Source organism: Felis catus, chromosome A3, assembly GCF_018350175.1.
Source record: "Felis catus isolate Fca126 chromosome A3, F.catus_Fca126_mat1.0, whole genome shotgun sequence".
NCBI classification, from domain to species: Eukaryota; Metazoa; Chordata; class Mammalia; order Carnivora; family Felidae; genus Felis; species Felis catus.
Window position 1 is genome coordinate 79425199 of NC_058370.1, and position 15277 is coordinate 79440475.

Consider the following 15277-nt stretch of genomic DNA (forward strand, 5'->3'; position numbering starts at 1 on the left):
AAGAATTGTGGCATCTATCTTTGCTTCTCTAAGCACTGAGTACTTCATATATGTTTAGTAAATATTAGGAAACTGACTAAAATAAAAACCTTATTAGTAAAGCTGTTTTATTTTACATAAAGGGATTTGCAACCAAGTAGTAAAAAAAAATGTATTTTAACATTACTAATTTGCTTGAAGGCTAACTTGGGAAGGGCATTCCTACCCTCTTTGGCTAATGAAAAGCATTTAGGAATAATATACACTCACACTCTTCAGCATGTGTGAGTGTGTGTGTGTGTGTGTGTGTGTGTGTGTGTGTGTGTGTGTGTATACATAAATAAACACAGTAAGAGTAACTTATTACACACAAATCTAGTTAAGACATGTTCAGTTAGCATTAATGCCTGGCACACTGTGGATAATCAAAGAGTCTGGTAAATCAATAAATAAATGATCATCAAGTACCAGATTATAAGAATAATTCTTTCCAATGATGGATGACAACTGAAAAACCATTACTTACCTAGTTATATTATCAATTTAAATCATCTATACTGTAGTCCAAATAGAGCACCAACTCCCTTTATGACCATGTAGACATCATCTCATTTCTCCAAGTGTGGCAAATTTGAAGTATAGCCATAAACTCTTTAATATTCTTCCCTTTAAACAGTGAAGCCCACTTTTCCTCCCCTTGAATGTGGAACATACTTAATAACTAAAATCTATGTGGAATGTGGCAAAAATGACTGTGTGACATCTGAAACTAGGTCATAAGTGACAGTGCCACTCAGCCTTGCTCTCTTTTGAATCACTTGCTCTGAGAGAAGCCAATTATATGCTGTAAAATAGTCCAGGGGGCATCTGGGTGACTCAGTCGGTTAAGCATCGACTTCGGCTCAGGTCATGATCTCATGGTTTGTGAGTTCATGCCCCACATCGGGCTCTGTGCTGATGGCTCAGAGTCTAGAGCCTACTTCGGATTCTGTATCTCCCTCTCTTTCTGCCCCTCCCCTGCTCCTGCTCTCTGTCTCTCAAAAAATAAATAAATGTTAAAAAAAATTTTTTTAAATAGTCCAAGAGCCCTTGGAGTGGTCCAGATGAGAAAAAAAAAGGAAAAAAAAAAAAAAAAAGAGCTCATACTACTAATAAGCACCAGCTTGCCAACCAAGTAAGTGAGCCAACTTGGAAGCAGACCCTCCAGCCCCACATGAGGCCTGAGATGACCATAACCTGACCAAAACCTCAACAGTAACTCATAAGAAATCCAAGCCACAAAGAACCAGCAAAACCACTCCCAAATTCCACTCCCATAAAAACTCTAAAGATAATAAATGTTTATTGTTTTAAGATACTACTTTTTGAGTAATTTGTTACACAGAAATAGATAAATAATACATCAGGCCTGTCTTCTCAGTTAGCAAAATGAAAGAGATTTTATCTCTAAGAACTCCTCCACCTTTAAAATTCTGTATTATTACAATTTCCTCTGGAAAAAAAAAATCAACATATTACTGTTGGTATTTTTCTGACAAATAGCTTTTCTTTAGGTTCAAGAAAAATCAAGTTCAAAGTGAAGGATTATACACTGGAATATCTTTCTTTAGCAAGAAAAGAATCTTAGTTCCTTCCCAAAAAAGACCTTGAGGTCAGATTTAGATTAGGAAAGCCAAAGAAACAGTCAAATTTACTTTAAAAATTCAATGCCAAGGGGGTGCCTGTTTGGCTCAGTTGAAAGAGCGTGCAACTCTTGTTCTCAGTGTCATGAGTTCAAGCCTCATGTTGGGTGTAGAAATTAATTAAATAAAAACTTTAAAAAAGTAAATTCATGAACATCTGGGTAGCTCAGTCAGTTGAGCGTCCAACTCTTAATTTCGGCTCAGTTCTTGATTCCAGGATCGGGGGATCAAGCCCCACGTCAGGCTCCCCCCTGAGCCTGTTTAAGATCCTCTCTTTCTCCCTTCCTCCCCTCCACCTCTCTCCCCTGCTCATACACGTGCATACGCTCACTCGCTCTCTCTCTCAAATAAACAAAATTAAAAAAAATAAAAAATAAAGTTTATTGGCAGGAAATGGGCATCTAACTGACGAGGAAACTAATCTTAAAAAGACAAAACTTATGTATGAACAAAGAGCAAACTGCATCTAGGTTCTTACAGACCCAAAATATACAAATTCAAGAACTAAGAATCGAAGTGACAATAAACACATATACACATTTATCTTTAATTATTACATAACTTACACATTTTATTGTATGACACTCAATTCTGAAAAGTCTAGGCATTTTAATTCTCAACAGAGCATTTCTCTATATTTCCCTACCCACAATGCGGGGGACAGGGAGAAGAGAATGTGTGTTTTTTAAATAAAACATCACTTTCAGTTAAGCCCAGCTTGATTTTACACTTAAGTTTATTTCTTCTCTGTTCTAAACCTCACTACAAATATACTGAAAGAAAAAAGACTTAACTCCATACGGTAAGAGATAATGGAAGAACAGTTAACAAATGGCAACAAATTTTGGATGACAGCAAAGGGAGTAATAGTAACTGAGAGCAGGAGAAATAAACTTGGAAGAGGCTATAGAAGGATTTATCAACAAAAATATCCACACCACAGAACACTGAAAAGGCTTAAGAACAAAGACCATCAGATACCTCTAAAGGCAGAGATGAAGCATTGGGCAGAAAATAGGACTAAATGAAAGGTACGGTTAAAACCTGCAGATTCCTAGGTAGCCAGGATACTATTCCTACTTGATCCAGGCAAACAAGAAGTTTCCTCCTGTACATAAAACGAACAAGATTAAGTTCAGGAAAAACTGATGCTGAAGACAGGGATGATAAAAGACACTGAAAGGAAGAGAACTATGTGATACTACGACTGGGAAATCTCTCCAACTAACATGCCCCACCCAACAACCAGACTAAAATATCTCAAGGCCAAAGACTTGAAGACATTTCTCTTAGAGAATATGAATGACCTAAGAGAAAAGCCTACTTATCCCTGGTAATGAAGCTTGCTCACCATTTTCCAATCTACGGCGTGGGCCAACATCTGAGATGGCCCCAACAAAGAACTTCTAAGCCATCTTTGAATGCTCATCTCTTAACCATGTAAAGATAACCAATAAGACAAGCAAGGAAAGCTGCATCACTAAAGGTAGGTCAAAACAAATGGTAAAAAGAAATTCAAAGAATGTAGATAAAATGAAGAAAGAAAAAACGTTTTAATAATGTATGTCCTCAGAAACAAAGAGTGGATTACTGAAACAAGAACAGAATACTATTAAAAAATGCATTCAAACTACAAAAGAGACCTTCAATGTGTACATATATACATTATATAGCTTTTGCATACACATCAATCACACTTTAAAACCCCATTAGAATTATAGCAATTTGACAGTCAGAAGAGCATGCAACTCTTGATCTTGGGGTCGTGAATTGGAGTCCCACATGTAATGCACAGATTACTTAAATAAATAAATAAAACTTTAAAAATAAATAAATAAGATGGGGTGCCTGAGTGGCTCAGTAAGTTGGGTGTTCGACTTCAGCTCAGGTCATGATCTCATGGCTTGTGAGTTCGAGCCCCACATCAGGCTCTGCGTTGACAGCTCAGAACCTGGAGCCTGCTTCAGATTCTATGTCTCCCTCTCTCTCTGTCCCTCTCCCACTCATGCTCGCTTTCTCTCTCTCTCTCTCTCTCTCTCTCAAAAATAAACATTAAAAATAAATAAGAAATAAAATTAAAATCTGCCAATTTGTAAAATTCAACAAAAGTTCCACAAGGTAAAAGTAAAAAAATTTCCAAAAAGTGGTGGAGACAAAGAAAAATAATGGGGAGAAAAAGGAAAGTATACCATCAACCAAGAAGACATAATATCTGACTAATAATACTTCCAAGAAGACATAATACAAAATCTGAAGGTTTGGAAATGATGAAATTACAAAATATTTCATAACCGAAAAACCCACCAAAACACCTACCATCATGAATCTTTTTTTCAGTTTATTTTGAGAGGGAGGGAGGTACACACACACACACACACACACACACACACACACACAGAGAGAGAGAGAGAGAGAGAGAGAGAGAGAGAGAGAGAGAGAGAATGAATGAATGAATATGAATCCCAATGCAGGGCTTGATTCCACAAACTGTGAGACTGTAACCTGGGCAGAAACCCAGAGTTGGATGCTTAACCAACTGAGCCACCCAGGTGCCCCTCATCATGAAATTTCTAAAACTGAGCAGGGATAAAGATCCTAAAAGCTTTCAGGGAGAGTGGAAAGAGTGACAAGAAGGAGCTCAGGAATAAAAATAGCTAATACTTCTCCAAAGCTATATGGGGGTGGAAGAGGTCTGGCTGACTCAATCTGCAGAGGATGTGACTCCTGATCTGAGAGTCAGGAGTTCAAGCCCCATGATGGAAGTAGAGCTTACTTTAAAAAAAAAAAAAAAAAAAAAAAAAAAATCAAAGAAGGGGCACCTGGGTGGTTCAGTAGTAGGTTGTGCATCTGACTCTTGATTTCAGCTCAGGTCAGAATCCCAGGGTCGTGGGATGGAGCCCCACACTGGGCTCCCCACTAAGCATGGAACCTGCTTAAGATTCTCTCTCCCCCTCCCCATCCCCTCTCCTCCTGTTCACACTTGCTCTCTCAAAAAACATAAAAATAAAAAAATAAAAAACCTCACAGCAATATCAGAAGCTAGAATACAATGGAGCAATACTTTTAAATTTTTTAAAGAATATAATTTTCTACCCAGAATTCTGTATTGAAGTCTTCAAGATTAAGGGTAGAACAAAAACTCTTAGGTCTGAAGGGTATAAAAAACACCTGTCTCCCATGCACCCTTTCTCAGAAAAGATGTCATCTTAACAAAACAAAGAAGTAAACCAAAAACAATGTCCACGTAGAATCCTGGAAACTGGAGATCCAAAACAATATAAAAGCAAAAGGAATTTCAAGGATGATCTGAAGAGAAGATAGCTATTTAGTATCCCTAATGAAAAATCAATAATTGGAGTAGGAAGATAAAGGACAAAGGAGATTTGGGAGAAGGGAAAGGGAGGGAAAAAACTAATCATATAATGATATATAAAAATATAAAACTTAGTATTAAGAAGAGTTGAAGAATTTGGAATGAATCAGTGACTCACACCTGGAAAATTTTAAAACACGCCAGGAAACTCTTGGAAACAAAAGATAAACAAGAACTTACTTCTTGTAAAATATAAAATAAGTCACAGAACTTTTTTTGGCTCATCAATTACCCTGAGAGAAAGGGAAAGGGTAAAAGAATGTAATCTTTATGTATCCGAAAAGGAAGTTCACAGGGTGGACTTAAAATTGAGGAGTGTCTGGGTGGCTCACACGGTTGAGTGTCTGACTTTGGCTCAGGTCATGATCTCACAGCTCATGACTTTCAGCCCTGCGTCAGGCTCTGTGCTGACAGCTCAGAGCCTGGAGCCTGTTTCAGATTCTGTGTCTCCCTCTCTCTCTGCCACTCCCTTGCTTGTGCTCTCTCTCTCTCAAAATAAATAAACATTAAAAAAAAATCTTTTTAATTGATACATGAAGCAACAGCAATATAATAAAACTATTTCAGAATATAGAAGTTAATATCAAAACCAACATCTGGGGGCGCCTGGGTGGCTAGGTCGGTTGAGCGTCCGACTTCGGGTCAGGTCATGATCTCACGGTCTGGGAGTTCGAGCCCCGCATTGGGCTCTGTGCTAACAGCTCAGAGCCTGGAGCCTGCTTCGGATTCTGTGTCTCCCTCCCTCTCTTCCCCTCCCCTGCTCATGCTCTGTCTCTCTCTGTCTCAAAAATAAATAAAAACAGTAAAAAAAAATTTTTTTCTAATATGAAAAAAAACCCCAACATCTGAAAGAGTTGAAAGCAGAAGGGGAACTGAAGAGATAGGGGACAATGAACTTTATTACAGTCCTTTTTGCATTTACTTTTTAAACTCTGTACATACCACTTCTATTTATATACCAATCTCTTACATACCCTTCCCCTATCTAAGCTTATCCTATGTTTTTCCTAGTCCTACTCCTATTATTACCACCCTGATAAGACTTTCTTATCCAAGTAGAGTTACATGCTGCCTGAGTAGAATATGGTTACATTTAAGAACAAGCTAGTAGGTTTAGAAAAACATACATAATAAAGGCCATATATGAAAAACTACCAGCTAACAACATACTCAATGGTGAAAAACTTAGAGTTTTCCGCCTAAGATGAGCATGTCCGCTCTTACTTTTATTCAACATAGTAGTAAAAGGTCCTAGCCATAGCAATCAGACAAGAAAAAGCAATAAAAGGTATCCAAAATGTAAGGACGAAGTAAAATTCTCACTATTTGCAGATGACATGATACTACACATACAGAACCCTAAAGACTCCACCAAAAACTAGAGCTGAAAAATGAATTCAGTAAAATTGCAAGACTGCTGCTCTGACAGTGCAGACCCTGCTTGGGATTCACTGTCTCCCTCTCTACCTGTGCTCTTCCCCCACTTGCATTTTCTCTCTCTCTCACTCTCTCAAAAATGAATAAACATTAAAAAAGAAAAGAAAAGAAATTCAAGACAACACAAAGAAATGGAAAGACATTCCATGCTCGTGGGTTCAAAGAACAAATATTGTTAAAATATTCATACTACCCAAAGCAATCTACACATTTAATGCAATCCCTATCAAAATACCAATGGCATTTTTCACAGAACTAGGACAATCCCCAAATTTGTATGGAACCACAAAGACCTCAAAAAGCCAAAGCAATCTTGAAAAAGAATAACAAATCTGGACGTATCACAATTCTAGACTTCAAGTTATATTATAAAGCTGTACTAATCTAAACAGTATGGTACTGGCACAAAAACAGACAAATAGATCAGTGGAATAGAATAGAAAGCCCAGAAATGAACCCATGATTTGAGGGTCAATCAATCTTTGACAAAGGAGGAGCGGGATAAAAATAATGGGAAAAAGACAGTCTCTTCCAACAAATGGTGTTGGGAAAACTGGACAGCTATGTGCAAAAGAATGAAACTAGACCATTTTCTTACACTATACACACAAATAAACTCTAAATGGAGCAAGCACTTAAATGTGAGACCTGAAACCATAAATATCCCAGAAAGGGGCACCTGGGTGGCTCGGTCGATTGAGCATCTGACTCTTCATTTTGGCTAAGGGCATGGTCTCACACTTCGTGGGATCAAGCCCCTTGTCAGGATCTGAGCTGACAGCCCAGAGCCTGCTTGGGATTCTCTCTCTCTTCCTCTTCCCCTCCCCAACGTGTAAACACATGCACCACCCCCCCGCCTCAAAATAAACATTTAAAAACAAAATTCCTAAGAGACCACAAGCAGTAATTTCTCTGACATCAGGCATAGCAACATTTTTCTACGTATGTCTCCTGAGTCGAAGGAAACCAAAGCAAAAATAAGCTATTAGGAATTCATCAAAATAAAAAGTCCCTGCAGAGATAATAAAACAATCAACAAAACTAAAAAAGGCAACCTGCTGAATGGGAAAAGATATTTGCAAATGATGTATCTGATAAAGGGTTAATATCCAAAATATATAAAGATCTTACACAACTCAACACATACACACAATAACACAATTAAAAATGGGCAGAAGACATACAGATGACCAACAGACACACGAAAAGACATGTCATTACTTATCATCAGGGAAATGCAAATCAATACCACCATGAGCTATCACCTCAAATCTGTCAGAATGGCCAAAATCAAAACCATAAGAAAAAATTGCTGGCAAAGATGTGGAGAAAAAGGAACCCTCATGCACTGCAGGTGGGAATGCAAACTGGTACAGTGACTGTGGAAAATAGTACATGGGCACCAGTTAAGTGTCCGACTCTTGGTTTCAGATCAGGTCATGATTTCATGGTTAGTAAGTTCAAGCCCCACATCAGGCTCCATGCTGACAGTGCAGAACCTGCTTGGAATTGTCTCTCTCCCTCTCTCTGTCTCTCTCTCAAAACAAATAAACTAAAAAAATTAAAAATTAAAAAAATAACAGTATGGAGATTCCTTAAAATATTAAAAATAGAACTACCCCACAATTCAGTAATTGCATACTGGGTATTTACCCTAAGAATATGAAAACACTAATTCAAAAGGATATATGCATCTGTGTATTTATTGTAGCATTATTTACAACAGCCAAATTAGGGAAGCAGCACAAGTGTCCAAATAGGTAAACAGATAAAAGGGTGGCATATACATACACATGGATTATTACTCAGCCATAAGAAAGAATGAAAACTTGCCATTTGCAAGGACATGGATGGATCCAGAGAGTATAATGCTAAGCAAAATTAAGTCAGTAAGAGAAAGACAAATACCATAGGATTTCACTCATAAATGTAATTTAAGAAACAAAACAAATGAACAAAGGGGGGGGGGGGGAATGACAAACCAAAAAACAGATTCTTAACTAGAGAACCAATTGATGACTTTCATAGGGGAGGTGGGTAGAGGGATGGATGAAATAGGTGTAGGGAATTAAAAAAGAGTACACTTATCTTGATGAGCACTGAGTAATATGTAGAATTGTTGAGTAATATACAGAATTGTTGGATCACTATACTGTATACCTGAAACAAATTTGACACTGTATATTAACCATACGAGAATTAAATTTTTTAAAAAATGAAAAGAATTTTTAAAAAAGAACGTAACATGATAAAATCTATAAATGTCTAGCATAAAATACATAGCTCCAATTAAGAAAAAAATTTTAACTCAACATTCATGAGGAATCTACATGTCAAAACTAAATTAGTTTTTAACTTGCATTCTATAATTCCATCTAACAACATATATTCCAATGGATCTAATGTTTTTCCTGGCCTGGTGCTATGGAACACACGAAAACACCATTAATCCACGGTATCCAACCTCAGCAAAAGGTTTTTTTTATTTATGAACTAATTTATGAAAAGCACTACTTTATAAGTAATGGTCAATATCCATATCCCACTCAATTTATCAATATTGCCAAATTTCTTAATGCCAAAAGAAAACATAGAGCCTTAAAGAGTGTAGAACATACACTCATCTATTCAAAAGCAACAGCCTCTAAAACTGTTCTTAAAGTTTACTGAGGCAGTTGGCTGGCTCAGTGAAAAGAGTATGCGACTCTTGATCTCGTGACCACAAGTTGAAGCCCCATGCTGGGTGCAGAATTTACTTAAAAACATAAAAGTTTACTAAAACAATGAAAAAATAAAAGCAACATCCTCAAACATTTAGCAACCACAAATGGCAGGTATGAAAGACACAATTTTTAGCCTGAAAATAAAAAAACCGATAGAACCTCACCCTTGCTGGTACCCAGAATTCTTTCAGGAGAGAAAACATGAAATAAAATTTAAAAGTAGACTTTGTAGGAAACAGTAAGAGCCTTGACTGTCTGGTAAGGAATGTGGAATTTACAAGACAGAAACCTAAGCCTGTTTTGTGGTAAGTTCTAAACAAGTCCAAAAAAAAAAAAAAAAAAAAAAAAGGCACCGTTGTTATCAGCCAACGCTTTTATCATCCATGGTATTACTTTCAGACCTTTATATGCTCTTTTCTTAACTTGTATTCTTCAATTTACTGTCTTAATCTTCTCTGCCTACTTTGAATTAGTCTTCCTCTCATTCCATTCCCAGTTGCAATAATAAAATAAATAATAACTTTTTAAACTAACATATACAATTTCCCTGACTACGGCTCAGATCATGATCTCATGGTTCGTGGGTTTGAGCCCCCTATCAGACTCTGTGCGGACAGCTTGGAACCTGGAGCCTGTTTCGGATTCTATGTCTTCCTTTCTCTCTGCCCCTCCCTTGCTCATGCTCTCTCTCTCTCTCTTCTCAAAAATACACATTTTTTTAAATATATTAAAACAATTTTTTAAAAATGATGACAGATAATACCTGAGGACATGGAGAGACTGATTTTTCATACACAGTCAACTATAATCAGACTCTAAAACATAAATGTAATAAAATCATATTTTGTAAAATTTTAAACTGTATAGTTCACAAGTTCATGCCAGGGCTATACCAAAAAAATTACCAGTTGTTACTCTGGATGGTAGCATGCCTTTTTGTTTTACACGTTGATTCTCTATTTTCTCAAAGTTTACAATGTTTATTTAAATAGGAAGATAGGAAGAAAAATACAAAATATTAATACAGCTGTAATTCTCATAAATATTAAATTCTTATCAATACACTATTTTTAATGTGAACATACTCCTTTACCTATATTCTAGTCAATATATTAAAATAATGATTCTTGGTCACTGATAATCTTATGAAGGCTATTAACAGTACTTTTCTCCCAGAAAACCTATTAGGAACATTTTGTATGAAATGTCATGGGTTCAATAGTGTGCTAAGGTACATTTATGGACTACCATAATCATGGGTCTCCAAGTTAACAATCTCTTTTGAAGATTAACTGTGCCTTATTAATTGCTGTTTATCACCCACAAGAACCATCATCTTAATCTAGGCAACAATATTTTCTCATGCCTAAGAAAAAGACTGTGGTGAGGCGCCTGGGTAGCTCAATCGGTTAAGTGTCTGACTTCCATTCAGGTCATGATCTCCCAGGTCATGAGTTAGAGCCCCACGTCAGGCTCTGTGCTGACAGCTCGGAGCCTGGAGCCTGCTTAGGATTCTGTGTCACCCTCTCTCCCTGTCCCTCCCCCGCTCGTGTGCGCGCGCTCTCTCTCTCTCTCTCTCAAAAATAAATAAACATTAAAAAAAAGAAAAAAATGAGAAAGAAAAGAAAAAGACTGCGGTGGGTGGGAGGGACAAGAAGAGAATAGGCAAAACTTTTTATCACAAAATACTGTGATCCACCTGGGTATTTTATTATCAATCCTCTCTTCCTTAGCATGAACAATGAAGACTTTAACATTCTACTTTTGGGTATTTTTTACTACCAGCTAAAAACTGTTCATACTTGGGGCACCTGGGTGGCTCAGTCGGTCTTAATAAGTGTCCGACTTCAGCTCAGGTCACGATCTCGCGGTCCGTGAGTTCGAGCCCCGCGTCAGGCTCTGGGCTGATGGCTCACAGCCTGGAGTCTGCTTCCGATTCTGTGTCTCCCTCTCTCTCTGCCCCTCCCCCGTTCATGCTCTGTCTCTCTCTCTCTCAAAAATAAATAAAACGTTAAAAAAAAAAGTTAAAAAAAAACTTAAAAAAAAAAACCTGTTCATACTTACCAATATGTGAATAGAATTTTAGATGTTAGAAATTATTTTCTAGTTCAGCTTTTCAAACTTTAGATTATATAACATTCAATGTATATCATTTGCTAAACTAAATTTTAACAATTTTAATTAAAATAGGTGTTTATTAAGATCTTTTATCAGAGGGGCACATGGGTAGCTTAGTTGGTTAAGCAAACAACTCTTAATTTTGACTCAGGTCATGATCTCAAAGTTCATGAGTTCAAGCCCCGCAACCAGCTCTGTGCTGACAGTGCAGGGCCTGCTTGGGATTCTTACACTCTCCCTCTCTCTCTGCCCCCTCCACACCTCCCCCACTTGCACTCTCTCAAAATAAATAAAACAAAACAAAAAAGATCTTTTGTCAGATACTAGGCTTAGCACTCTCTTTACAACCTAAGATAGTAGTACCTTTATTATTATTATTCTCATTCCACAGTAAGGAATTAAGAACTTACTTACAAGCTAACTAATCTGTCATAATTATCTAGTAAACAGGTGATAAAGAAAGACTCAAGGGGCACCTGAGTGGCTCAGTAGGTTGAGCATCCAACTTCGGCTTAGGTCATGATCTCACGGTTCCTGAGTTCAAGCCCTGCGTCAGGCTCTGTGCTGACAGCTTGGGGCCTGGAGCCTGCTTCGGATTCTGTGTCTCCCTCTCTGCTCTTCCCCTGCTCTCTCTCTCTCTCTCTCTCACACACACACACACACACACACACACACACACACACACACACACTCCCTCTCTCTCTCTCAAAAATAAATAAAGATTAAAAAAAAATTTTTTTATAAAAAAAAAAAGAAAGACTCAAAGCCACATCAACCTGGTTCCACAGCCACACTCTTAACCACTATAGTCTAGAACAAGAAGAGATAAAAGTTAAGAGGATCTCTGTAGTTTGGGGACAAACATCCTTTGATATTATGATAAAACCTACAAATTATGCCTAAAATTATATACATCAATACTTCCTTTGTAATTTCATTCCCATCCACATACTCTAGGTTAAAAATTCCTGATCTAAGGATTAAGAGTATACATCAATGATAAAAGTGGACTAAGAATGGAAAATGTAACTTCCACCCAGCACCACCAATAGCTAGAGGTGAAACATGAAAATCATTTCTCTAAATTTCACTTTACTTAGTGGCATAGCACATTGCCACCTCGCTGTAGTTACAGCAAATACATCCAAAATTATAACTCAAATGCAACATTACTCAGCAAATCCTTTGGACTACTAACGTTAATTTTAAATCATTAACATTAGTATTAGGAAATATCCAATCATTTACTCTACCCATAAGGAAAGGAACAGAGGTGTTGGCAACCATTCCTAAACTTAGCCAAAAGTAAATCAGCTGGCTGAGACTCAGAAAAGAGACACCAATAATGATGGCATGTAAGTTTTCAATCAGCCATAATCACGCCTCAGATAAACCTCACTGGCTACAATACTGCCACTGTGCAAAGCTTGGCATTTAAGTTTTAAATAACTACAATCTCAATCTTTTGTAGAACAAATATGTGTACCAATTTTACTGACAAAGAAGGAAAAAACATAAGAAAAACGGATTATTACCTAGAGCAAATGCTATTTGAAGATAAACTCTATGATCAGCTCGACTGTGAACCTCAGGACATTTATTTACGTTAAATGCATTTAAAATGTTCACTAATCATTGCACACAAAGCTTCAAACATTCTCTACCCAGAAGTAAAAAATTTTTTTCTACCCATAAAAATTTTAGGACTAATGGGACAGGCAAACAAGTAAAAAAGAATCTTTAGCCATGACAGACTAACATCATGTTGAGAGAACAGGAATTTACAAATTCCTGTTACAAATTTTGATTCTATATATATTCTCAATATGTATTTCTTAAAAATTGGACTAATACACCTATTTATTATGCAAATGGAACAAATAAGAAGTGGCCTCCACAAGGGTCAAAGTGTCCACTACCATAGAACTGATTTTTGTAACAGATTAATTTTGTTATAGGTCTCAATCTATGCCATAAAAATTCTTTTATCTCTCAAAATAATTATTGTTAGAATTTCATTCACTCCATTTCTAAATAATGAAAGAGGAGTTAAAGAACCTGATTTTTATTCTCATGTTTTAAAAATAAAACCATCAGTGGCCTCATGTTTAAGGGAAGAAGATTTAATAAATATCGATCAACTGTCACTTAATGACCAAAGGTACACAATCGAACATCCTAAAAAGTAAATTTCATGACAACCAATGCCAATTTAAAGTACAACTCACAAAGTTAGTCTTTAAAGTACTTAAAGATGCATACCTCTGTGTCCAGGAATTGATATAAGCAAATATTTTGAGAGTATGTTCCTTTCTGAGCTGCAGTCCATCACCACCTTCTATATCTGATACTGAAATAAAGTAGAAAAAATACTTTTTAAAATTAGGAATAAATAATGTTAAACCAGTATTAAAGACAATACTTACCAAAAAAAAAAAAAAAACCTAGATTTACAAGTGCAAATATTTCAGATATTTTTAACAGATGTATTGAAGGAGTGAGGGAGAAGACACTTTGCCAGTTATTCTAATGTTGTCTCTCTACTTCAAATCCACCTTCTGTTCTATGCTTTGTGATGATGCAAGCTATATTTTTCATCTCCAGCTGGCTTCCTGTTAAGATCTTCCTCCACTGCCTGCATGGCACTAAAAGACTAGAAGGCAGGAGGAGACCACGAAATGTTAGTCACTCAGAAGCAGCACTGATTCCAAAGGGAAGCTTCCAAGAACCAATCTCATGGTACTCCTCTCAGAGGTACAAGAAATAGCCAAGTAGCATCTCTTAACTTTAAATCTGAGCTTCCTTCACAGGGCCCACTTCTAAGTGACTCTGAGTGACTCTTAGATTCTGACAACCCTCCTCCTTTGTTTCCCCAGGCTTCAGGGAAGAGCTGCTTCCTCAGTTATCGTAGTTGTCGTCATTCATCTTCATCGTCGTCTTCCTCATCATCTCTGGTTGTCCTCCTGGTCCCATTCATTCTTTAAACCTCTAACATTTGTATAAGTACTTCTCTTTAATAAATTGCTTCTTCAAGCCCCTGACTGGACCTTGACTGACATACTGGCATTTCATATACAGTATATACAATTATAAAAGGAATCCAAAGTTAAATCCAGAAGGGAAAAGTGTTTTCAAAAACTACAGTTTGCCTAATGGTCCAAATCAGTGTTCTAATGTAAAATGTTTAACTGTGTAAGACTGAAGTCAGCAAACTTTTCTTTAATGGGTGAGAAAGCAAATATTTTAGACTTTGCAGGCCATACAGTCTCTTTCACAACTAAGCAGCTCAGCCACAGTATTTTGAAAGGAGCCACAGACCATGTGTAAACAAACGAGCATCAGCCATGTTACAAAAACAAGCAGCTGACAAGATGTGGTACACTGGGCCATGGTGTGCCAACTCCATTCTAGACAAAGTCCAACAAGATAATATCACCCTCAGCATTTAAGTCTTCACTGTATCTAAAAGTCATACATTCATATATTTTTTTGAGTACTGTATACCCTCAGTAGTAAATATCCGACGGTAAATGAAATGGTAACAGTCCCCACTTTATGGAACTTAGTCAAGTGATGAAGAGTAAGGGCAAAAAGAGGTGAATGAGTAAGTAAAACTACTCACATATATTGTGATAAATGCCAAGAAGAAACCAAGTAGAGTACTGTGTATCAAATATAAGCATAACCCACCGCAGAATGAAGAAGTCAGGAAGAGAGTCTCTAAGTAAGTGATTTGTAAGCAAAAACCTGATGTTAAGAGTTCAGAAATTAAAAAGAGAAAGAAAAAGAAACGAAAGCACTATGTGTAAAGAAGCTCATGTTTGCTTATTTATTTTGAGAGAGTATCTGTGCACAGGAGGGACAGAGAAAGGGGGAGCAGGAGAGACAGTGAGAGAAAATCCCAAGCAGACTCCACTATACTCGTGTCTTGCCCTGTCATGGAGGAGGAGGAGCCCAACATGAGG

The 15277-nt window shown here is 37.0% G+C and overlaps 1 protein-coding gene and 1 non-coding gene across 4 annotated transcripts in view; both read right to left on the reverse strand.

Annotated features, from left to right (window-relative positions):
• USP34 (ubiquitin specific peptidase 34) overlaps positions 1-15277 on the reverse strand; it is a 249863-nt gene that overhangs the window by 193035 nt on the left and 41551 nt on the right. For all 3 annotated transcript variants that reach the window (XM_045054250.1, XM_045054251.1, XM_045054249.1), the window contains exon 2: positions 13575-13662. In XM_045054250.1, the coding sequence (XP_044910185.1) occupies positions 13575-13662 (88 nt within the window). The remainder of the gene's footprint in view (positions 1-13574; positions 13663-15277) is intronic.
• Positions 12597-12740, reverse strand: LOC111560002. The gene has a single exon (XR_002741448.1). It is a non-coding gene; the product is annotated as a U4 spliceosomal RNA (small nuclear RNA).